This window comes from Scardinius erythrophthalmus, assembly GCF_964197995.2.
Source record: "Scardinius erythrophthalmus genome assembly, chromosome: 3".
Taxonomy (NCBI): domain Eukaryota; kingdom Metazoa; phylum Chordata; class Actinopteri; order Cypriniformes; family Leuciscidae; genus Scardinius; species Scardinius erythrophthalmus.
In genome coordinates this window covers 47480860-47507953 of record NC_138223.1, presented here as the reverse complement: position 1 = coordinate 47507953, position 27094 = coordinate 47480860, and the positions used below count along the sequence as shown (strand labels likewise).

The window sequence follows — 27094 nt, the reverse complement described above, 5'->3', positions numbered from 1 at the left end:
TATTTCAATGAATTCAGTCATTGAAAAAGCATTACTTTAATTTACAGATAAAGCAATCACATTAGTAACCTTCCACACCCAACAACGTGCCAAATGCCCAAAACCTTATGCCCAAGGGTTTTTCCTGGCTCAAAATGAGGCGGAGGTGGTAAAATCGTAACACTAGGGGCAGTGCCGTCGCAGGTGGGGTGCGAGGCCCTGTGCGAACTTGAAATGCGAGGCCCTGCTCTTTGATGTGGATGCTCAATTGCGCATGAATAACAGTTACGGACGGACGTAGCTGTTCTAGGTCTATTGCACGCTAATTCTCGACTAATTCTCGCTGCAATACGTTTTTATCAAGTAAAATAATACAGCATAATCATCATGCACATCTCAGAGTCAGCTATGACTTTTTGCTATTTATTTCAGAGGGGAAAAAAATCAAATGTGCATCCGCCTATCTTAGTATCGTGTACCTTTATGGTCCAGTGGTAGAACTGTCGCCTATCGTGTCAGAGGTTCTCGGTTCTAGTCCGCGCTCGTGTAGTTTTTTTTTTTTATCGTATTGTTTTTTCCTCATCAAAACCGATTATGTTCATCAGTGGTTGTATATCAAGCAGGGACACATTTGTGTGCATTATGTTTGGTGATTTCACCAGAACGAATAGAGTATCCGCAACGGATTGAAGCGCGCGTCCGAGTGAAGTTAGTGCGGTGTGTGCGCGAGCCACACGAGAAAACACTGTATCCGCGCCACTGATCGCAGCGGCAACGAGCACTTTGATCACTTGATTTAAAAAACATTTCAGAGCTAGATCGTCTCTTATTTAAAAAAACGAACAAAATGAATGCTCTGCCAGTTAACTGGAGATGTTTTATTTGTAGAATTGTTATATTTTTTGAGATGTTTTAAAAAGTGGTGGGGACAAAAAAAAAAAAAAAGTAAAAAAAAAAAAAAACAGCAGGATTGCGAGGCCCCCTAGTGGCGCGAGGCCCTGTGCGGTTGCACAGTTTGCACAGTCTATGCGACGGCTCTGACTAGGGGGGTCCGGGGGCATGCCCCCCCGGGAGAAAATTTTGTACATTTTAAAGATAAATTCCTTAATCTGGTGCACTTTGAGTCACTCGAATCTGTTGTTAAAAATAAATAATAATCCACCCGCCAACCACCCATATTCTTTGATTTAGATATCTGCATCTGATCATCACATTACAATTATTCAATTAAGCATGATAATATGGTAACATATCACACTGAAGAAGGCTGATTTAAAATTAACATTTATTTAAATTAAAAGTTCTTCTTTTGGCAAAATTACATTTCCTTTTTAGCCTAAACAGAGGCTTTTCTCCCTTCAAACTTAAATTATCAGTGTTTCATTTTTGAAAACACTCTTATCGGAATAATTTTTGTACCTTTATAAAGAGCATTTTCCCCTAATTTTATTTAATGTATGCTCTAAATTTCATTTCAAATTCTTACATTTTATCAATACATTCAATTAAAATAATAAGACACTAGGCTGTTACCAATCAAATTAAATAATTTACATTGAAAAATTATAACTGTATTAAATGAGATTATGAGATTGTTTTAAATATTTTTTGAATATACAAATCAGGAATGTTGAAAAGAATAATACTTTATGAAACTAAACCGCCAGTAGGAGGCGGCAGGCGGCCGTCTTAATGAGCGAGTCATTGAGTCATTCATTTAAACGATTCGTTCAAACGGCTGATTTATTCAGAATGAGGCGGTTTAATAATGGGTAATTGAATCTTTGACTCGAGTGATTAGTTCAAAACGCTGAATCATTCAGTAATGAATCATAGATGCGTGTTGCTGTGAGATGCGCTATGGTTCTATTGTTTGGAACTATTTTCGCTGCTGAAACAGAACAAAGACAGTCATTGCGTCTAAAAATGTAAGTAACTTAATTTTAACCAGAGCCGGACAGTAACGAAGTACATTTACTTGAGTACAGTACTTAAGTACAATTTTGAGGGATCTGTACTTTACTCGAGTATCATTTTTGGGGAGTACTCATGACTTTACTCAAGTACATTTGAGAGGCAAATATTGTACTCTTTACTCCGCTACATTTCTATCCATAACCGTGAGTACCCGTTACTTCTTCTAAAAAAATAATAAATAAAAAAAAAGGAAAAAAGAAAAAGCGAGCGACAGTGCGCGAGAGAGACCGAGTGCGTCTGCGCGCGCGACCGGCTCTCTCTCTCTCTCTCTGCTCGTTCTTTCAGTTAAACATGCGCCCTGTCACAAGCGGCAGTTCATCTACTTTACTCACCGATCAAATAAGACTTTGGCGGGACAAAAATTCACTTTGGCGGGCGCTAAAACAAGTTCAATGCAGGAAAATTCATGCGTGAATTTAACTGAGTAGTACATGACCATGCACTCGCACAAATGCGACCACATACAATTTGAACTCGCACATTCTCAATAAAATGGTCGCATATTTGGTCGCAGTCTGGAACCCTGTGATTTGATTGATGAAAAAAAGAGAAACTCACATGTACACACAATTGTTAGCTGAATTTTCTTTTCTGATATTACACATTAATGTAAGCTGAGCATTTGCGTTGATGTTCTTGAGTATGCGGTGTGTTTAACACAGTCGGGTTCAAATGTGGGTGCAAAAAATCCATTAAAACTCTAGCAGAGGTTTGTCAGAGCGTTGCCATTGTGCTATTGCCTTGTGGGCAAGTGAAAATGTTAAATAAAGCAGCATGGTAAAAAGATGAAAATGACTTGATTTTACTTTCCATTTCTTTACATTCTCCAAGGTATTAACTAGGGGTGGAACGGTACATGTATTCGTATTGAACCGAATCGGTACGGGCGTCACGGTTCGGTAGCCTACATGAATTTACACGGAGAATACGGTATAAAAATAAATAAAACTCGCGTGCAAATTAATTAATGTAATGCGGAACTACTGTTAGATACGCGGGTTCTTTAGGGACACCTAATCTGTAGCCCCGCCTTAAGCTAGGTTTGTTCATAGACATATGATGTCTATGGGTTTGTTTATACCTTCCTATGGTTTATACTTTCGCCTGCCTCCGCAGCGCGAGCCTCCGCTGACCGTGCGCGCGCCTCCCCAACGCGCGCGCTCGCCGGTGTATATTCTTTGAAACGACAGGGTGCGACTCGGTGTAATTGTCCTCTAAACCATCAGGAATCAGCGGTTTGAAGTAAGGTAGGCTACACTCGTGAATGTTTATTTTAGTAAAACAACACTTTAGTACACCAAAACCACACAGCAAAATAATCGTGTAAAGCAGTAAACCAGATTATTCCTTGTGACATTAGAAAAAAAAATGTATATGAGAACGTAACCTACAACTAAATTAACGTTATCTTACATAATTTCTAAACATTTTTATTTAGTTTTGTGAACCTTTTTATAAAACATGGCCATTTATTTTTATTTAAAGGGCTGATGTCTGCTATTGTAGGCTCATTTTGTTAATGTAAGCAACTAATTTAGACGCAAGAACTGGGTGCCGGTGCTGTGAGATGTACATGCTCGGCCAGATTCGGCTCGAAGTCGTGCGTCTTCGGATGCGGAGCCGTGCGCTAAAAGCCGTGCACTGCACATAGCCAAGCGAAATGTGGCCTTGCACACCCAACGCGCATGACCGCCCACACCACAATGACGACATTTTTGCCGCGCGCACCCTCGCGCTCGTGCGTCCGCACATAAATAAGAGATGCTTTATTTTCAGTTTTATAGCTGATTGTCTTATTTTGTTTACATCTTACTTTACACACTTCAGGGCAGGCTGTTGCAGCTAGCTCAGGGGAGAGACTGTATGACACTAGGTGGTACAGCCTGAGACATGCACAATAAAAAAAATTTGCCCTCTGCATTTTTATTTTGCTTTTCCCTCCATTGTACCGAACCGTGATGTCTGAACTGAGGTATGAACCGAACCGTGACTTCTGTGTACCGTTCCACCCCTAGTATTAACATTAACATTTTTCATAACTCCATGTAGGACGTTTCTGTACATAAATGTAAGCACTATGGCAGTAGTAATGCAATATTTAGAAAATGTACTCTTGTACTCTTGGTACTCAAGTACTTTTAAAAACAAGTACTTCAGTACTTTTACTTAAGTAGACATCTGACTGTAGTACTTTTACTTGTACTTGAGTAAAATTTAGCAAGGGGTATCTGTACTTTTACTCAAGTAATGAAGCTGTGTACTCCGTCCGCCTCTGATTTTAACTATTTGTTTATTGAACTGTTATGAAATCAATATCTCGGTTTCAATCGTGATGACATTCAGGAAAACAGCACTCTGGTCGTGTGTAGCCTAACGTTATTGTTTCTTAACTATAATTAATATGTTATAAATAACGGCGCGAACCTCAACAGCGCTGTTACCGTCCATACATTAGGTAAGTTACCATGATGGGAGTTCCGTGTCTTTATTACACTCAACACATTATAATGATTTATCTGTCTTCCACCCTTGATTGAATGGAATGTTGTTATTACTTGGCCCGCTCGACCCGCGGATTATGATCCGTGCAGCACTATGGACACAAGCGGTAACCGCAACAGAACCGTCACGGTGGAAAAAGTGTATATGAGCACGTGACTGTCTGTCCGAGTTTTGTCGAGAGGCGGAGGCGGCACGAAATTTGACGGAGGCGGCCGCCTCATAATTGTCTATGCAGGAAAAACCCTGCAAAACAAACTTTCAAAACGAACTAATACTACACAATGAATTCAATTCACCAAGTTTTATGTCGAAAACCATATAAAATTAGCATCAATATGCACTTTTTGTTTACATAAACATTAAAATAATAACATTAAAAATGATGGCCAGATTTTAAAAGAGTGTCTTGCAACATGTTATCTACTAACATGTACAAGTTCAAATAAAGTTTTGACAAAAAAAGTTAAAAAGTTAAACCTCACATATTTCAGCCTTTAAATCATTTTTTTTATAAAAAGAATGAGTCAAAAAAGATAAATTACTGAGATTTACAATGCACACATAGCTTATCTTTTATTATTAATACAGGGTTCTCAAGTCTCACGCATTGGGCGTGAGACACACGCAATTCAACCAGTTCACACGCTCACACGCCACACCGTGTATTTCTCACGCTGAAAAGGCAATGCCAACCAAGTTGTCCTACAAGCTTTATATATAACGTTGTATATGAGGCGCGGGCACACAAAGTGAAGTTTCCTGCCGCCAGCACGTATCTCGGCCAGATTGCGTTCGTTACTAGGCAACATAGATGCGCGAACACACGGAAGTTGACGGAACATTCTCGGCCACCGTACGTTCGTTACTAGGTAACCAACAACATCGCGTGAACACACGTCGTGATGGAGAAGGTAAGTTGGAAGAAAGCTCGTCTAACATTTTTAGGCTAGAACATTTAATATATAGCCCATCGTTTACATTATTATTGATGCAGTCAAAAACTCTACAACTACTCTGCAACCAGGCCAGAAGCTTTGGCTCAGTTTGGCTAGCTTACGTTATCTGAAACTAAGGGAATGTTAGTGGGTATGGGAAGGAATGAAGATGTATTTTATTTGAAATACATTTAAATTTGTTTTATTTTATTTTAAATTATATATTATACTGTATTAATAGTCTTTCTAGTTACATTAAGGCTACATGTATTAAAGCAGAGTGCTCTGGGTAATATTTTATATCCTGTCAAAACATACATTAATCATTGCCATTGCATTTGTATTTTTCATAATAATACTCTAATATGTCATTTGTTCACAATGTCCCATGCACCACACAATAAATAATTATACCATTTTGACTAGACACATTCAAAATGCAAAAAGATTTGTTTTTCCAAACTGTTTGGAGCAATTTGTTATATTTTTGTAATTTTTGTATAACTTATTTGTAATTTTGAAGTATAACATTAAAGTCCCTGTAAAGGCAATTCTAAAAAAAAATTCTAAACACATTATAAATGTTAGAAATGTATTGCTAAATCATATTACAAAGACTGTGCACTCTGAAGTACTGAATTGTGGAGTTAGACCGTTAAACAGTTTTTCACCATTGCTGTGTTCCGGATTTTTTGGGCGGGGCTAAAACGGGGGCTCGATGATGCACTGGAGCCCCTGAGCTCCTGGACACGCCCCTACTTGATGACGCACTGGATTTCGTCACGGAAATGCGTATTACCTGGATGCGATCACGTACAAAACAGATCGGTGTCCTTATTTAAATTTCCGAAAAACTATCATATCAACAAGAGGTGGATTAATTTTGTGAAGAGCCACCTTGATGGAGAGCTGAGGATCACCGCCAAAACCCGCCTCTGTAGTGATCATTTTACACGGGATAGTTTTATAAACTTTCGTCGGAGACAACTGGGATTCACTGATAATCCGCTGTTACTGGTGAATGTGGCCGAACCGACTATCTCCCGCCTCGGCGATCATCCTCCCGTCGCGCCGACAACTGGTGCCATCGTCGGCAGTGCGTGCCCACCAATGTGTGTAAGTTGCCTTGTGTGCTTATGTTTATAGTCGGTAGTCCAGGCTCGAACATGTATGGCTTTGTAAAACAAATTAAGCTGCTAGGAGCATCCTTTCCGGCTGTAGCAGTGACAGTTGAGTGTTGTTGTGAGTCGACGGCAGCTTTCCCGCGAGTGGGCGTGGTTTCAGCGCAGCCAGCGGACACGCCCCCAGCGTTTGAGAGCAGAGACTACTGCTCATTTTTTCAAGATTTTGATCGCTTATTTTATGTACTTGCCGGCTTTTTTTATCATTAAAATTTGGCTGGGTGGCTAATAACACATTTTTCTGTGTTGTGACAAACTCAGAACACATACTTAATTTTGACTTTACAGGGACTTTAAAGAGTATATTTGATGTGATGAATTGCTCTGTCATTTATCAGATTTACCAATTGTTATAATTTCAATTTGGGCTGGTTAATTATGAACAATGGGTAAAATTGGGGGGCGGGGACATATGGGGGCGGGGCTCCATTAGGGCTCCTCCCCTAACCGCATGTGATCTCACTCCAAGCTTTTGGTAAAACTTGAGAGCCCTGATTAATAGTAAAATTTGGTCCAATTATCCCGTGGCGTCTGTTGTTGCTATGCAACCACGCACTGCGCAAGTTTTAGTAGCTAATGGATTTCCACCACCGAAAAACGCTTGCTGTAGCTCTGCTACAAGATTTATTTACGGAGAAGAGAAACCCCATCCTTCATGTTGACTGAGCCTTCAATAGCCGCGTTTCCACTGTCGGGCCAAAAGCGGGTGTGCTAGTGCGTGCCAGGGCCAGTCGCGTTTCCTTCCACTGTCACTTCGGGGCTTGATCGAGCCTCGTCGGGCTGGAAATAAATGAGCGCGTCACTTCTAGTGGTCGACCGATATGGGATTTTTAATGGCCGATGCCGATGCCGATATTGAGAAAGCAATCTGGCCGATTGGCCGATATGAGGCCGATACAATACATGTGAATACAGTAAATGAGAGACATGAATATTGGTGAAACTAAATGAACATTTATTGTACATACTATTTATGCAAAATTCTTTTTGCAATAAAAAATATTTACTAAGAAATTAAAATGTAAACAAAAAGCTAAGGTAACACTTCAATAAATAAAGTTTTAGTGCAACTAAAACTATTTATTTGTAACCTGCAGTAAGCAGCAGTCATTTTTTCAGTCACATAAATAATTACTGCTGCTTACTGCAGGTTACAACAAATAACATTTATCATTAATGAACCAATCTAAAGAATATTCATAATGACAAAATAGTATGTGAGATTACATACATTTTATGTACAACATAGTTAAATATAAATCTCACATAGTTTATTTACACTATTTACTTTAAAATAGTTTAAATAGTTCAACCTTTTTTTAAGGTTGTTTTACTTCAAGTATATTTAAATAATAATGATTTATGTGTTTAGTTTTGCTTGTGTGTTTCTTTAAAAAGTTGCAAGCCGTCACATGTATTTGCATGACATACATGAACATATGAAAATGTATACTACACACGATATTACGCCAATCATGGATAAATAAATACAGTAGATAGTGAATAACATTTTCAAGGATTTATTTTCAAACATAATATTATTACATAGTGTTCTCTTCTCATCCACCTCACGCGACCAACTGATCTGTAATGAACGCGACCCAGCTTTTCCGTGCACGCGAGTCCGTTGGAAAACAGCGTCTAGTTTAAATGTAACCCGAGAACAACGCGCGTATCTGAGGAACAGCCAGTCACAGGATTTTTGACTGTTTGTGAGGTAAAATGTTTTCAGTTGTGTTTGAATTCGTTTATATCACATCTGTGACCCCAACTGGAGCTACCGCTGGGCTGCGGATCTGACATATCATGGTACTGTTTGAATAGACTCTGCTGCACGCCGGAGTGTTTTTGTGTGTAACACAATGTAGCGTCAGGTTAGAAAGCGAATGCGAATGGTCATTTACTGTGTCTGTCAGATGTCTGCTTCACTTCTGAGTGGCTTGTTTTACGGTGCTGGGCGGAGCAGAGCGAGTGTATTCAGTTCATTCACGCTCGCTCTGTTCGCATCAGTGGAAAAAAGCGCGAATGCACAGTCACAAACTGTTTTGAAATATATCGGCCAAACGGAAAGATTTATCGGCCGATGCCGATATCTAAAAAATTCCAAATATCGGCCGATATATCGGCCTCGGCGATATATCGGTCGACCACTAGTCACTTCAATTAAGAGCAATGAACTTGAGTGCGCAAAATGCAATATGTGAACGGCCCCTTGGCGAGCTACCTCCAATCAGGCCACAAGCTACTGGTAGCTCATGAGCGACGTGTTGGAGACCCCTGTAGAGCTCCGCTTTTGTAGGCTACGATTTGATACTTTTTTGCTACTTTGTAATAACTTTCTGCAGCCAGTGTTACTGGAAATGAACGAGGGTAAAACCTTTTTTAGACCTGACTAAATGAAATTTAAGACCACGGATGAAAATCTGGCCGGTTTTAAGACATTTTAAGGCCTTAAATTTAAAGTTCAGAATTTTAGACTTTTTAAGACCCCGCGGGAACCCTGGAAGGGCTACCAGCGATTTTGAAGTTTTGCGAGCCCTGATCTAACTGAATTCATTCCGATTGGTGAATCTGAATGTAGTGTTTACATGAACGCTAAACAAGTGATCGGTTGATGTGCGTTTTAACATTGCTAAGAAAATTCCCACACCTCCGTGAGAGATATGAGACCGGTGCGTCTCACAGGTGTCGCTCATCAGTAACAGGGCTTAAAGTGAAAAGAAATCCTGAGCCTGAACTTTCTGTGGCTCAACCAGGACTTTTACCAAGCCCGTTTCAGGCATGAAAACGGGTCAGGGGTGAAAAGGGTGAGAAGGATATTAACCCTTTAGGGGGGTCCGAGGGCATGATCCCCTGGGAAGAAAATTTTGAAAATTCCATATTCTAAAGCATCAATCTGATGCATTTTGAGATGCTTTTTTTTTGCCAACCTTGGGAGAGCTGCAGAAACTTAACTTCAGCCATGAGTCAAAAATATTGTGGCCTCCTTACTTAGTATTATGTAAGCCATTTCATGGCAGCCTGTCACTGGGTCTAACATTTACAGTATATGAGGCACAATGTGGTAAGGGCACCACAAATGGCTTAATGCAAAACCCCCACAAGATATGGTGGACATACTGTAACTCGTCTACTCTCCCATAGTGATTGACAGCCAATACAATGTTATGTAATTCAGATTTGAATACATCTTATTGGCAAAGAATACCTAAAACACACAATACAGTGGTTTCCAGCACAGTGGCGGAGCCACAGAATTTTTTTAAAGGGGTGGCACTACCCAGAGTGAGGTGTTGAGGCAACTTGAGGCGGCAGGGGGTGAGGTTGGTTCTTGGCCACTTTTAATAAGCCAAACCAAATTTTTAAATAACTGTCAACTACATGCTTTGGGCTTGGTCCACTGTTTTGGAAGCACAGCTCTATAAAATCTTATATAGTCCTGGCCTACATCTCTACACTGCAAGTCTGAAGGGCATCTAAACTGTTCATATTGATACAATAATAAATAATATGTCCTACTTCTCATGTAGTCTCATTAGCATATTGTAGCACATCATCCTCTATTGACGAGGTTTGCCAAATCAGGTTACACAAAGAGCAAGTCGAAGAGCCCATATACTGTAGAAGAGCAAGTTTTTCAGTCTATAGGACTGTCACTCCAGTTCAACCCCAAACTATACAGTGGTTTCCATATGATACTCCATATGATATGATACTGTCACTGTTAGGGATGGGTATCGTTAAGTATTTATCGGTACTACTCCTCTTATCGATCCGGTACTTTAACGGTACTTTAAAAGAAAAAAAAAAAAAAAGTTAGATAGTAGGGGTGGGAAAAAAAATCGATATTGCAATATATTGTTGTGCTCTCTGTCGCAATAAATAATCGATACACTAACGCCCAATATCGATATTTTATTACAACACAAAATGATTAATTTACCCGTTGTCAGTGTCACTGTCACTACCCAATATCTACCATTCTGTTTGCGGGGGGCGCTGTTCGAGTAAATAGGGGTAAAGTGGCGCAAACAGCGGCCGGTGAAGAACACAAGTTAACTAACAACAACAGAGAATTGCAGAAAAAAAGAGAAGCGAGAAGAATGGCGGAAAACAATAAACAAGTAATAAAAACTCAGTGAGTGTTTTAGCGCAATTTTCTCACGTCATGGGATCACAACACTAAGAGATAGTAAATCTTTTCCTGGATTTTTTTGGTGCGTTCCTGAGATTAGACCTTCCTTAACATACTGCCGAAAACCCGAAGTCTCTAGGTGGTCTGGTTGAGGAGTAGATAAAAGTGCAAGATTGGTGCACACAGACAGAACAGAAATCATGAGTTAACAATCGCAATTTTGTCCGGTGGAAAATTGCGCTAAAAACTAATCAAAGACCCACCCGCTAGTTTCCACTCTAAAGGGTTTTACGAGACAGTCGACGGAAAGGCACTGGATAAAGACTATGCAATCTGCAAGAACTGCTTTGCAAAGATAAAATATAACAGCAACACTACGAATCTGCAAATGCACCTCGTTCGCTACTGATGTTTCAGTATTATGGTTTACACATGTTAATGTTCATGTTGTTTTGTAATGTTCATGCACTTTTATCTGTCTAGATGTACAGTGTTTACATTTAAGACCAGGAGGCAGTGAGTTATTATGCAAATGCATATTTCTTTGCACAGTGTTGGAAATGTTGGCATTAATAAATGCATAAAATTTCCTTATTTCCTTATTCCTTCTTTTTCTTTTCAGTCACATATATCGTGATATATCGTTGATGAAATTTCTTCCAATATATTGAATATCGTAGATATCGCGAATCGTGATATTATCATATCGTGGACCACATATCGCCACAGAATTGAATCGTGAGGTACCTGTATCGTCCCACCCCTATTAGATAGAGACTACTGTATATAGGCAATGTAGCCTAGGCCTATATTTATTTTTTATTACACTTTTTATTACAGATTTACTCTACATTTGGACCTAATTTATTTTCAATTGTGCAAACACTTAATATATGGGAGGTAAAATACAACTATAGACCAAAATGTGAAGTTAATATTTTTCGAAATGATCTAGTATATAAAGGATTATTTACACCGCGTGTCTTTCCCATGCACACCAGTCTCACCCATAGACGGTCTCACCGCGCGCACGGCTGCAGAAGGGAGGCACGTAGCGGAGCGGGGATGGTCCGACACCGTGCTCTTGTGCGGGGTACCGGGGATGGACAGATCACGAGCAATGAACAGATCACAGTAATCACGTCACCGGCCTCGCGTCGTTCTCCCATGGCCCTTAGTCTCGTCCTTCTCGCCACAGTAAACATAATGAATGGCGACTGTAGAACGCAAAAGCTGAATCCCGGAGATTTGGGCGATCTCGAAATCCCGGGCAGACTCATCACGGAGACTCACTAGAAGCCTAGACTTGTTGTTTAACTGCTCTATCTTACTGGTAGGCGTGGCTTGGGAGTGGCCTCCTAGGGCAGCAAAAGCAAGTGCATTCTGGGAGTTGTTGTCTTTCATCCACATGAGCCAAAAATACATTTTCTGGCTTTTCTCAGTCTAGAAAGCTCCAAATTCAGAAATAATTTCACATTTCTTCTACATAAATGACCCATTTTAAATACACATTCCCTTTAACAAAAGTTGTTTTCTTGTTATCACGACTTAATCATTTCTATGTCGAGATTACGAGAAAACAATAGAATAATAATAATAGTCCAAGGCCTCTGAAGGCTTCTGACAGATTTACTGTTTTTTTTTTTTTAAAAGCTCAAGCTACTACTACTGCTACTGTCAACTCAAGCTAAAGTCAGATGATGAGATGCAGGGGTGATAGTAGAAAAAAATCCTGAGCCTGAACTTTTTTCCCTGCGAGATAAGCGGGCCCCTAAGCCAAGATATATGACCTGATCAACATAATTGTCAAGCGGGATCCAGGGGTGTGCTCCCCTAGGAGAACATTTTGATAAATAGACCCTTAAATGATAGATTCTGGTGACTTTTGTGGATATAAATGGACATCATTCAGACATGAGATGAAAAAACCCAGTACAAGCCTATATTACAGTAGCAGGTTTCAGTAAGTCAAATTTAAGACCTTTTTAACCTGTTAACCGTTGCCAGTGCGCACTGAAGCGTTTTTTTTTATATATAGTTCAAAGTTACTATCAGATTTAATGTTATACCTTGACAAACTATACATCATTAAAAAGATATAAGACTCAAGTTTCAGTATTTGACCACTATTGTATTCTGAGAAACTTATAGCGACAGTTATTTCGTAATTTGTGTCAGGAGTTATGAAATGAAAAAATGAGTCGATACCTTTGATATGAATTATGCGCGTCAGCCGCTTTCATTCATAAAAAACTCCAGTGCTGTCGTCATGACAGCGATTCACAAAACTACGTCCTTCAGGGCTTTTAGCTCAGAAATGTGCAGATTTGGAGAAATATTGATAGATTCTCATAGATTTACATCAGATTTCTATAGACAGGAATAATATTTATTGAATTTATACCCAAATGCGTCGATGCAATCATTATGAGCGGTTAGATACTCTGATACTGTGTTTTCAATTCATACCAATAGCCCGAGGGCGCTATTATGCACAATAATAGTCCATATATGGAACATGAAGAAGAGCCATGATCATGTGACATTCCAGGACGTCACTGATACACACAAAGCTAACAGAGATCGCGCTGTAACATGCAGATACAGACGTTTTGAAGACAATAAACATGTTTGCAATGATATTTGAGTTACCTGTGTTTTTCAAGCCATGCCAGGTATTTTCATAATAATAGATTATATTTATAATGTAATGCTAATCTATATAGACTATCATTGTGCAGAACACTATCCAATACTATATTTTCTGTCTGATTTTTTTTATCTGAAGCCAAATTAGATCACAGAAGATTATTTAAAATACTCGACTTGCGTTATAAAGTAAGTTTGGAGCACAAACATGGTTTTAATCTCATAAATATTTGTGTATTGATGGTGTGCTAAGCTAACATGCTAGCTAGCCCTAGGTGCACCTGCCACCTAGAAGTTATACTTTTATGATTTTTTGAATGCTTACTGAAATGTTTCTTTATTCAAGAAATGCATTTGATACAGTTTAAAATGTAAAAGTGAGAACTTTGATAAAAGAAATTAGGGACTGAAACCCTATGAATAGCCTGTGAATAGCCAGTCGTTAGTAACTATAATGCAGACAAAAGAAATGCATATTTAGAGCCATAACCAGTCTGGAGATGTGTGAATGTGTGCAGGGGGAGACTGAGACTGAATGGAGCTCGTTTGCACCACAAAACAATAGAGACAATATACTGGATAGATGCTTAGAAGATGGCAATAAACATCAGTTGCATTTTAGAGTCAAATCAAAATAAAGTAATTTGACATGGACTTGAAAAACATTTAACTAAATACAGAGTTTTGGACTTATTATCTTCAGATTTTAAACAAAATGTTTAGACATGTGGCTTTAGCTGTAGTGCATTTCTAGATTGCTACAGTGCCAACTTCAATTTTATTTTCATAAGGATGTTTCATAAAAAATAATTTCTAATAACTTTACAAAACTTTGAAGCTATTTATAAAAAAAAAATTTCATTATGACAATAATTAATTATACATTTACAATAAACTGCCAGGTGTCAGCTTTCAAATGAGATCATACTTGTGCTTTTAATACAAAGGGTTCATGAACTGTATCTGTTTCAGTTTGGGTATGTCATTTCTGGGGATTTTTCAAAAGTGAGGTTGCAGCTTAACAGGTTAAGACATTTTAAGACCATAAAGATTGAAATTTAAGACCTACCTATTTACGACTCATTGCCAAAAAAATATTCAAATCAAAGAATTCATTTTATTTCAATGAATTCAGTAATTGAAAAAGCATTAATTTAATTTACAGATAAAGCAATCACATTAGTAACCTTCCACACCCAACAACGCGTGCCAGAGAAAAGAACAGAATCAGATTTTTTTTTATTATAGAAAAATGTACTTTGCATATTTTACTGTAAAAAAAAAAAACACATAATAAGTTGATTTTAGTTGATCATAACTGAGATGAAATTGCAAGAACATTTCATTTCACGATTATAGTGACAAAAATGATCACGGTTATCACAGAATCCTGTTCAAAAAGTACTAATACTACACAATGAAATCAATTCACCAAGTTTTATGTCGAAAACCAGCAAATAACAAATAAAATAAGCATCAATATGCACTTTTTGTTTACATAAACATTAAAATAATACCATTAAAAACGATAGCCAGATTTTAAAAGTGTCTTGCAACATGTTATATACTAACATGTAAAAGTTCAAATAAAGTTTTGACAAAAAGTTTTTATAAAAATATAAACCTCACATATTTCAGACTTTAAATGATTTTGAAAAGATAAATTACTGACATTTACAATGCACTTTAGCCTATCTTTTATTATTAATAGTAAAATTTGGTCGGATTTTCCCGTGGCGTCTGTCGTTGCTATGCAACCATGCACTGCGCTCTCCACAACAACAAAAAAAAGTTTTAGTGGCTAATGGATTTCCACCACCGAAAAACGCCTGGAAAAAAACGAGCGCGTCGCTTCAATTATGAGCGTGCTTAGCGTGCCTACATTTGAATGAACTTGAGCGCGCAAAAGACGCGATATGTGAACGGCCTGTTGGCCAGCGACCTAAAATCAGGCCACGAGCTACAGCTGCTTGATGACTTGGGTCTAACTCGTGCCGTGGCAGCACTTTTTTCCCGCTAGTTCCATATAATATTTTCCTTGCGCACAAAGTGCAGAAACATGCTCCTGGTTGCCGGAGTTTTTGACACCAGCTTCCAAAGGGCTTTTCGTCTCTACTCACCTCCTCTTCTATCCATTTATTTTTTATGCCTTTATCGACAAGTTTGGTGTCTTCCCCTGGCTTCATAAAGTTGTGCTCCATGACTTTGGCTACGTTTCGCGCTGCCAGTGTGGGAAACACATTCGTAGTGTATGGGAAACACAAAACAAATTCGCACGTGGAGTGACTGCTGTATCAATCTGATTGGCCAAGACCAGCCCCTACCCTATTACCGATTGGCTGAAGTAGGCTTACTGGTGTGGTTTAGTGAAAGCGCCTCTCAGATCTTGGGATAATTGTCAGATCACGCGAACGTGAACCGTTTTTTTTTTTTTTTTTTTTTTTTTTCGCAGACACGTCTGTACGCCGGAAATCCGGCGTGGCGCCGGAGCGCTATCAGGCCTGTGAGATGTTAGTGTACCTGTGTGGTGCCAGATCCACCATAATAAGACTTTTGTCTGCCCAGCCAGTGCACTGCCTCTCCTGCTTTATCAAAGTCTTTGTCCTTCACAAGTGCCAGCACAGCATAGGCCGTCGCCTCTAGAGAGTGATGATGCTGTCCAGCGACAGTCCAGGACCTACCGGCTGATTCAAACACAAAACGGGGATAAAAAACAGGTGTGGAGATGAAGCTGGAGCATGAAGGGGAATCTGTTATTCTGCTCACATATGCTGATCCAGACCATCGAGCTTCCCAGCTAGCAGGGAACGTTCTCAGAACTTTATCTAACATTCCCTAAAGTTTGGTTAATGTTTTAAAGAAAACATTTGAATGTAATGTTCAAAGAATGTTTTGAGGATGTTTTCTCATTACAAATAATGTTTCTATAAGGTTAAATGTAAACTAAGATATAACATTTAACTGTAACATTTTAAGAATGTTTTCAGAGAATGTTATCTATGAAAGTAAAATAATGTCAAATGTTTTTGAAATAAAAAAGCCTGTTGAATTGCACTACTTGAAAAAAATAAATAAATAGGCATTGCATTAACCATGCTTGCATTTTAATGCATTGTATTTTTAGGGCTTGAATTTTTATGGGCTGAAATTCAACATGGTTGAATATTTAAGCTGTGAATATTTCAATTTAAAACATTTCAAACACATTTTCATTATTAAAAAATTCAATAATCCATATTCACCTTTCATATTTCACTTCCAAAATATTCAAACTGTTTAAAAATACAACCTATAATATTCAACAGGCAATTTTCGGTCCATTTTATTTTGCTTTGCAAATTCGCTTCCACAAATTCAGTGGTTCAAATTCGACAGTAAATTCAACATTGACGTCCAGGAACTGCAGGAAAAGCAGTAGATTGCCGAGCATACTCTCCATCTGCTGTTAGTCGATCTAACAGCGTGCAAAAGCGTGTGTTGTTGACGAAGACCAGCAACAGTTAGAGCAAGTCATTCATTCATAAAATGAAAATGATTATCTGTGTCAGTATATGCGGAAAAGATGATAAACACACAAAAACTGTGTTTATGTTTCATTCAATAACTTCATTGTTACTTTCCCTGTGTAGCCTACATGTCATCAGCTTTCTCTACCATGAACAGGATTATAATCGGTTTCCCTCAATACCTCATACTCAAAGATTCCCCTTCCGTCGGGACAAAACGCTTAACGACTAATACAGTGATATAAAATACCAATGTTGATGTAGGCTGTAGGCTACTATATAGGCTACAAGCAGATGAACTCAGAATATGAACTTAACGTGCACAGTTTCATGCTGAGTGTCAGGTGTCTTCAATAATGGTCACTCATCGCACAATTAATCACTTAATTATCTCATTAACGTTTTATCACTGGAGTTTTTGCTGTGTAGCTTTTAGGAGAACATTCTGGGAACCAAAATAAAACTACCCACTGAAAACATTATTAGAACTTCATGGTAATGTTCTCAGAACGTTTTTAGAACAAAACATTTCTAGCTGGGTAGCCGTTCTAATAGACGGAGACACTGATATATCCAACACCGAATGCAAGATTGTTTATGTGCGCTTGTTGGAGGATAGGAAGCCAGTCAATCTCCTGGTCGGACAACAGACCCTTGAGCACTCCCATGCCATAGGTAAGTTGTTTCTCTTTATAGGCTTTCTTCTTGTGTAAAGTTGAATATTGCTGCAATAATTATAAAACTTTGTCTCCGGGGTAACGTTATAAACTAAATGAAGTAAATTTACATTGCTAACAATCACTTCGCTACAACTTCATATCTGTGTGGGCTTTTACCATGTAAAACGCTGCATGATGTACACCTGCTGTACACATGATGCTTTGGCTTATTTATGAACTATTTGTGTTGCTGTTCCCACTCTATTCATTCTACTGTTATTGACACCAATAGGCAGCAATCATTACACCACAAAACCTACATAATTCTTTCAGAATTTCCACTCTGGTTTATTTTATTGTTCAATGTTATATGAAGCACAACACATTTGATGACTTGTTGGTGTGACTGACCTTCTCCTTGGGTGGAATGTTTCATCAAGATCTCTTTATTGAGTTTTTCAACATTGGCCATGGCGTAGGACGTCATCGCAACAGCGTAAGGATTGGTCAGTTTTGGAAGTCGACCTTCTAAGAATGCAACAGCCTTCCTGATACTTTCAGCCAGACTCTATAAATTGTGTGTACGATGTTAAAATCAACAGGAAAAGTGTTTTGTTTTCGGTAAACACAACAGTGTAAGAGGTTAAACCCAAGAGAAAAAAAAATCAACTGTTAATATATCATTTATAGTTTTTGATGAACAAAATAGTGGAAGACCTGTACTTACACCAACTGATCTAGCACAGATCTCTCTGCCCTCTTGCATGGCAATCACAACAAAGGCTGTCAGAGAGGCATCAGCATCTTTACCTTGTACATCACCCTGAAATAAAGCACAAATAAACAGTATCACGAAAAAAACAAAAATAAAATAAAAAAACACATGCTTTCATAATAAATCTGCAAATGTAGCCCTTTCTACTAGGGTTATTAATCAGTGGTCACCAAACATGCATGAGTTCAAAATATTATAAGATAAACTGCATTACTAATGTATATTATTGTAATTATTACAAAAACGTAAGCAGTGTTTTATAATAAATAGTAGCCTAATATTAATTATAATTTTATTTGGGGTGTTGGATGCAACAGTTTTTCCCCCATAAAACAAACATTTTATTATCAAAATATCAAATCATATATGTGTATATATATATATATATATATATATATATATATATATATATATTATTATTATTATTATTATTATTATTATTATTATTATTATATATATATATATATTTTTTTTTTTTCAAATAACTAATATGTATAATGATCACTGGCTGTGTGATTTTTCTTGGTTTACTAAAATCATGGAAACAAATGTCCTGTGAAATAGCAAAATGCAGATTCTTCAAGGGTTATGGAAACTAACTGCATCTTACAAAAACACCAAAACCAGCTTTGCCATCTTCACTTCACTTCACAAACCAGTTTGACTTTACCATCATTGTGATTTGTGTTTGATTTATTTGGACTCTTGACCCCTGACCTTTTGACATTAATTTTTCTCTGGCTGCTGTAATGGAAAAAAAAATATGGGTAAAAAGACAAGTAAAAATATGATCAGGTGATTTTGTGTAACTGTTGATCTAGTGGCCTGGATCTCTGATCTCATCCAGTGTCTAATTTTTTAATAATGTGTTGGTCATTTTTATTTTAGATTATAGTTGCCCTGTGCTTCTACAGCATGAGATCCAGCAGGTAATTAGTTATTACAAAAATGTAAAGATTCACAAAACACTTTGAGCTTACGCATTAATCAGACACACAGACATCAAGAATAAGCACATGAATCTCAACAATGGTAACAATCAACAAAAATCTTCTTGCCGCAATGCATGCTGGGTTAGCCTAGAAATCTAGACGCACCCTAGCGGCAGCACATTTTATTTTGCAGCCAGTGTCATCTATCAACTCTGTTGACTTTTCAAGTTGGAAAAACCAAACTCTAGTCAGGCCAATCACATCGTGTATAGAGTCAGTGGGCGGGAATTCCCTGCTACTTGAAAACAAAGAAGAGCTGCTGCTGGCGAACAGCGTTCAATCAGCTTTGGCCGCGACTCTGGAGGACTTGGAGTTAAGCTTTTCTTTGAGAAAAGAACAAAGAACGGCTATTAAGTCATTCTTAAAAAAGGAAGATGTGTTCGTAGTTTTGCCGGCCAGATATGGCAAAAGTTTAATCTATCAACTAACGTTAGCTCCGCTGTTGGGAAAACGCTCTGGTTGGTTGTAGCGCTGTCCTATTGCGTGCAGAGGGAATTTGAAAGACAGCCGTTTGTCACCATTGTTGAGATTCATTATGCTGATTGTTGATTTCTAAGTTATGCTTTTTTCAGTGCATCACTCAAATAATTCATAACTGATTGCTGTAATAAGTATTAATAATACATCACACATTCTATTTGGAATTAAACTGCATGAGATCAGTGAGTCAGGCTTGTTTCATAACTATTTTCCTAATTGTGTCATCATTAGAATTTACAGCCAGCATGCCCTGATCATATTTCTCTTAGCTTTTATTGCTCTAACAAAAGTGCTTTATAATCACACAGTTAAAGCAGCCAGACAAAAACTAATGTTATCAAGTCAAGAGTACAGTTAAAGCGAACACTGATCTCCATCACGGTCACTGCAAATTAAACAATACAACATCAACATCTAAACCTCGGAATATTCTCAATAAGAACTTTTGGAGACGTCTGACAGAAATAAAATCAAACAGGTTAGTAATATTTGAAGAGAGTAATGCTGTTTGTTTTGAGTTGTCTGAGTTGTTTAATCATTGATTTTGAAGTTAATGACTTTTTGCTTCAAAACCATTTTCATTTCAGCCCTGCATAGTCTCTGCTTGAAAGACGTCAAAACGGACTTGATTCACCGGTATATGAATAAAGTAAGATTTATTCTATTTATTTAAGATTTATTTAAGATCCTGTTGTACATAACGCAAGATTGATTTGTTGTTTCAATGTTGATTCAATGTAAAATAAGTGATTTAATTTAAGTTGAACAAATATCGATTTTATGTCAATCTTGATCTATTTTTAATCTTAGAAATAAAAATATGATGAAAAAAATTAAACTTAAAGAAGTTTAAACCTTGATTAAATGTTTATTCATTGTTGGTCTGCTATCAGGGACATTCAACTTACCACCATCTCTCCATGAACTACAGCTGTGTCCTCTTTAAAGGAGCCGTCTGGCAGTTGTTTGTGGAGAACCAGCCACTTGAGGGCGCTGCAGAGCACATTTTCTTCTATAGCAGCAAAGTTAATGGCCATGGCGAAGACTTTGGCCACATATGCTGTCAGCCTTTAACAGACAGAATTGCAAAATATTAACAAATTATTGTTTGTTACAAATAATCATAAAAAAAAACATATATAGGATAAAATATGACAGGAGAAACTGGGCATGAAATGAAAATACCAGGTGCTGCTCGAGCTCTCTTTAAAGGTACTGTAAGATCCATCTGGTTTACGGAAACCCAGCTGCTGTTGATAACCTTAATGCAAAAATTAATTGTATATTATTTTGTTTTCAATCTTTTTCTTCTTTTATTTCAAATCCTAGTCAGATTCTGTATAACTATTGTATCCTGCTGACCTGTGTTGATATGGTTAATGGCTTCACCACGGCGGTCCATGCCAACAGTGTCCCACTGATTGGTGCTGTCTAGATAATGAGTGGCAATGAGAGGTAGAGTCATGTAGATCATGTTCTGCTCTCCACATCCACTGGGCTGGACAATAAGGCGACCCATGAAGTCTCCACTGATGGCCTGCTCGACTGTCTGAGACATCTCTTCACCTGGAAGGAGGAAAGAGGAAATGTAGGCTGAGAATTTAGTTTTTATTATCTTTATTAGGATGAGCTGTAATTTATGCATTTATGCAACACTTCCAACACTATGCTGTGACTGGTAGGTTTTTAACTGACAGCACAAATAGTCTAGCCTGGCTAACGTCAGACCTCTTTCTCATTGAGACGTGGTCTGGGAACCACATGTTCATTTTCTCGTATTTGAGGCGTGGTTTACGAATGCCCAGAGCCGTTTATTGGACGCTACGAATGTCTATCAAATGCGCCTGTACGTAGCTCATAGCCAATCGTTTCAATTATACCAGATGACGTATGTAGAGCGAGAGAAATTCAACGAGGAAGAAGACGAAATAAACTTGCGTTCTAAACTATCTAAGGCTGCATCGAAAGCGTCTGATGCCATGTTAGATCCATAGATATAAACAAACTGCTTCGGTGTGTCGCATAGACATCGTCATCGTCTTGCTGCTCCCTCCCCGTTCTGTGATTGGTTCCCTCGCTGAGGTGAAAATCTATAGTCCATGGAATCCAGGCTGCCTAGCAGCGTGAATAAAATCGCGCTGCGCACAAAGCAGCATGGGGAAACCCAGACTACAAATAGTCAGTAGTCTTTTCAGACTTTAACATTCCCTGTAAATAGTGGATCTGTTCAATCCATAACAAAATATTATTTCCAAGACCTATTTTACTGTCCGGAAAATAACATATTTCTAGGTTTTCTGTGACACAAAACTGACGTCATTAAACGAATTGAAATATAACATGATCTGACTACATTCAGTTTCATATCTCATATGCAAATAAAGAAAAAACTAATATTAAACATGACTTAAAATGGCAAATAAACAGCATAGATTACACACATCTAAAGCAGTTTTTCACAAGTGGTTGCGCACTGGCATGAAAAATCTAAGCCCTCTTCCCCATAAGAATCTAAGCCCTCCCCCACCCAGAAACGATGGTGACGACGAGGCCTGGGACCATAGTCCTTTGCCGTCACCACGCACCGGTCCTTCTCACGGACACGCTGGACTTGAAGAGAAATGCTCTGGTAAAAAGGAAGCAAGTCTGGTTTTTGGAGTCGAGCCACCGCAAGGCTGCTTCGAGGAGGAGGACTTCACTAATTAGTTCTCTCTCCTACTGAATTAGCAAATCCAGATGATTGGAACAAAATACTGAGGAGGACTTGTACTTTCTGAACCTGGACTTAACACCTCTGGCCACATGTCAGCCAAGAGCAAAATAAATAAACCAGAGCTGGAACTTATCTGAGCCACAAAATCTGTGTATATTAAATATGGAGTCATTTCAGCCTTAATAAGCCTGTTAACAAGCAGAATCACTGAAGGAAAGGGCAGAAAAAGAGACGAGCAGAAACACAAGAACTACAACTGACTTCAGCCACAGCCTTAGATGAAATCAACTGAAGATCAGAGGTGGGTAATCCAGGGGCCAAAGAGTAAAAGTCCTGCCATATGTTTATTCCACCCATAAACTCAGTCATCTGATTTCACTAATTAGTTCTCTCTCCTGCTGAATTAGCAAATCCAGGTGATTGGAACAAAATACTGAGGAGGACTTTTACTTTCTGAACCTGGACTTTACACCTCTGCATAGCAATGCCACATGTCAGCCAAGAGCAAAGAAATAAACCAGAACTGGACAAAATCTGTGTATATTAAATATGGAGTAATTTCAGCCACAGTCTAAGATGAAATCAACTGAAGATAAAAGAAGACATTAAATCTGTAAAGATCTCAGCAGAGGAGGATTAAACAACTCCACAAACAGCATTACCAGCTTCACTTATTACTAACCAGACTGACTTTATTTCTGTCAGATGCCTACAAAAGTCTTTATTGAGAATTAACAAGGGTTTAACTCTGTGTTTCATTTGAAGTCACCATAAGAGTGATTAGTGTTTCCATTAGTTGGGCTCTTAACTCATTTTTATATCTTTTGTGTTTTATGGCCGCTGTGACAGTGTGTTTGTTAAACACATTTGCAGCAGCAAAGAAAGCTAAAGTGAAATGAGATCAGGTGATGATGGTTACCTGTTGATGGTTTTCAATAGGTGTGATAATATATTAGATTTGTGTGATATTACATTAGATTAACTAATATTAAACGATATAAACTAAATCACACAGTGAAAGCGTGAAAATCTAAGTGCGACCCGCACTTGTCTAATCTACAAGACTACAACGTGTATGCGTACACACTATGGGTGTGTGTGAGGGAACGGTTTTAAATAATCTATGTAAACGCATAGACTGTATAAAACAAGGATAAACGTTATAATCGCTAACATAACTACATAGGTGAGAAAAGTTGGTTATCATAAAAAAATTGTCATGATTTATTAATGACGCAGCATCATCTGTATTAAAGAGAAAATAATCACTTCATCCGATGTTTAAAGTGAATACAAAGCATTGACTTACTGGAGGTTCACAACTACTGAAAAGCCTTGTTGGTGAGGTAAAAGGGGAGCAGGCAGTGGACCAAAGCACTGTGAGGCAAGGGAGGGGGGACTCAAAATGTGAAAAAAAAATATATATATATATATTGTTGCCCTGTTTGCATTTGTATTGTTTTACTACTTAAACGATTATTTTAAGTATATATCATTGTATTATTTACAATACACATATTTTAATGATATTTTTTAGGAGGGGACAACCCTCAGATAGGGGGGTCCATCAAACAACTAGTAGGATCAGTCAACAAACACGGTAAGTCATGTCATCATCTCCTCTTATTGTCACTTGCACCTCATGCATCATGTTTAGCATATCCTTCTCTGTCAGCACAGGATTTACATGTGATAAATACAGGGAGATAGTCAAGCTGACGGGGAAGATTTCAGAATTAGAGACACACATCCAAACTTTAATCGAGGATAGTAAGAATGCAAGGGCTTTAGATACTGCTTTGGATGCGACTAGCTTAGTGAATTCTTTACATTGTTCGGTTCCAGCTGAAGTAGAGCCCGTGCAGCAGGGCAATTGGGTGACGGTGAGGCGCTGTAGTCGCGGGACAAAACTCTGCTCTTCCGTTCCGATTACAACATCAAACAGATTCTCCCCACTCAGTGAAACACCCACTGAGAATGATTGTGCCCTAGATACTGGCGATTCTATTACATGGAACGTGAAAATAGAGACACCAGCCACCATAGTCACATGTTTGCCCGGGAGCCAGAGCACCTGACATCAAAGCTGGATAATGCTAATCGTAAATTTTCTAAGATTATTATTCACGTCGGCACTAATGATGTTTGACTTCCCCAGTCGGAGATCACTAAAATTAATGTTAAAGAGGTGTGTGAAGTACGATGTCAGGCACTGTAATTTGCTCTGGCCCCCTTCCTGTTTGCCGGAGTGATGAGATACTTAGTAGATTCTCCTCACTCAATGGCTGGTTGTCTAAGTGGTGTCCACAAAATAATATAGAATTCATAGACAATTGGAAAAGTTTTTGGGGCAGACCTGACCTGTTGAAAAGAGATGGTATTCATCCCTCCTAGGATGGTGCTGCTCTTCTCTCTAGTAATATGGCACATAGTCTTAGAGCACAATCATGACTTGGGACTCAGGTCAGGAAGCAGACAGACTGGCTAAACCGACCGTCTGCTAGCTGTCTCACCTCACCAAGGTCAGATAAATCCCATCACATTTCACCTAGATATCATTATATAGAGACTGTGTCTGTTCCACGAATAAGGACATACAAAAAACTTCCAAACCCATCTAAGGGTAAAAATTGAATTCAACAACACAATTTTAGGATAATTGAACTTAATTAACTGAATTGTTTTGGACAAAATTAAGACTGTTAAACTTATTCAACTAAAGGGCATTGGATTAACCTTATGTAATTAACTTAATTGAAATAATGTTACATAAATCCAAACGTAACCTAAGTGGAACCTGTTGACATTGAGTGCATACAGACTTTGTCAATGAATTTGCTGACTTTCTATCAGAGTTAGTACTGGTTGCAGATAATTGTTGGTGATTTTAATAAACATGTAGATAACGAAAAAGATGCATTGGGATTGGCATTTAAAGACATTCGTAACTCTATTGCAGTTAGACAACACGTGTCAGGACCTACTCATTGTTGTAATCATACTCTAGATTTAATATTATCACACGGAATCAATGTTAATGCCGTTGAAATTCTGCAGCAGAGCGAGGACATCTCAGATCATTATCTAGTCTTGTGTAAACTTCATTTAGCCAAGGCTGCAAAGCCGACTCCGTGTAACAAATATGTTAGACCTATCACTTCTGCCACTAAAGATTGCTTTATCAATAATCTTCCTGATCAGTTTCATCATCTCAGCATCCCGGATAGCTTAGAAGAACTAGATATTGCGACAGAAACTTTTAAGTTGCTCCATTGCACTTAAAGAAGATTAAAGAAAATGGTCCAACACCGTGGTACAATGAGCACACTCGGGCCCTTAAGAGAGCAGCCAGAAAAATGGAGCGCAACTGCAAAAAAACAAAACTAGAGATATTTCGCATTTCATGGAAAGAGAGCTCGATTGCATACAGAGAGGCCTTAAAAGCTGCTAGATCTGCTTATTTTTCAACCCTATTACAAGAAAATAAACATAATCCTAGGTATTTATTTGAAACAGTGGCTAAACTAACGAAAATTAAAGCTTAAAAAAAAAAACAGAAGTTTCCAAGTAGCACAGCATTAATGACTTTATGAACTTCTTCACTTATAAGATTGATAACATCAGGGAGAAAATTATAACCATGCAAATGTCTACTACAGTATCGCATCAGGAAGTGCATTCCAGAGGTCATAGATCCTCTTCTTAATATCATTAAATGTACACTATGTCATTTTTTTCGCCGCTAGGGGTCGCTTACCTCTTACAATAAAAAAGGCGTAGTTTGATGACGCAACATTTGCTAAGAATTATGGATCTTGTCGTCAACGTCAAGCCGACCGATCTAATAATGTTTATGGATGAGTAAATACATTAATGTTTTTATCATGACTGTGATATGAAGCAGGTCGAGATTGCTAAGAGACAGCTATCAGCTCCACAGGTGACGCGAGTCCCGCGGATATAAAAGGAACATGGACATTTCATTCTACCGAACTACATGCAAGTGCAGAATTACTACTCACAGGTCAGTTTATTAGACAAATTAAACTTGTGAGGTAACGCAGCGTTGTTTCACTTGGTCTAACATTACACTATCACACTAAACTAAAACATTTAAATGTGTTAAAATTTATTTTATTTCTGTGTTAGTTATTCTGTGTTAGTTTGTCTGTATGAGACTAGCAGTAAGCTAGATCAACATTAGAATAACATACAGATCATATTATAACATTTTATCATTGTTGAACTATATAACATTGATTAGTTTTATGTATATGTGCTTACCTGTTTAATAAAGTACATGTAGGAGCGGTCGAAGTCTCGGACGTGGAGCTCTCATTTATATACTGTCTATGGGAGCTCTCGGCATCTCAAACACCACGCTGATATTGATTCTCGTTTTAGTTCTCCTTTTTTATCCAAAGTCTGCTTGCCATGGCCCATAATGTTTGAACGAAACAACAGCATGCAGATAGACATTTCGAACTACACAGTTGTCCATGTCTGTCGCCTTGGTTACTATCAGAGTGCTCTGGTTACTATGGCAGTACGAGCGGAAACCAGGGAGAACGCGGATATGCGTTCTCCATTGACGCGGATATGCGGTCTCCA

At 38.2% G+C, this 27094-nt stretch overlaps 1 protein-coding gene across 2 annotated transcripts in view; it reads right to left on the bottom strand.

The window, feature by feature from the left end:
* LOC308688218 (complement C3-like) overlaps window positions 1–27094 on the bottom strand; it is a 133917-nt gene that overhangs the window by 40320 nt on the left and 66503 nt on the right. For both annotated transcript variants that reach the window (XM_081361143.1, XM_081361144.1), the window contains 6 exons: window positions 21133–21336; window positions 20956–21031; window positions 20679–20838; window positions 18251–18346; window positions 17935–18091; window positions 15879–16042 (listed from right to left, as the gene is read on the bottom strand). In XM_081361143.1, coding sequence (XP_081217269.1) covers window positions 15879–16042; window positions 17935–18091; window positions 18251–18346; window positions 20679–20838; window positions 20956–21031; window positions 21133–21336 — 857 coding nt within the window. The remainder of the gene's footprint in view (window positions 1–15878; window positions 16043–17934; window positions 18092–18250; window positions 18347–20678; window positions 20839–20955; window positions 21032–21132; window positions 21337–27094) is intronic.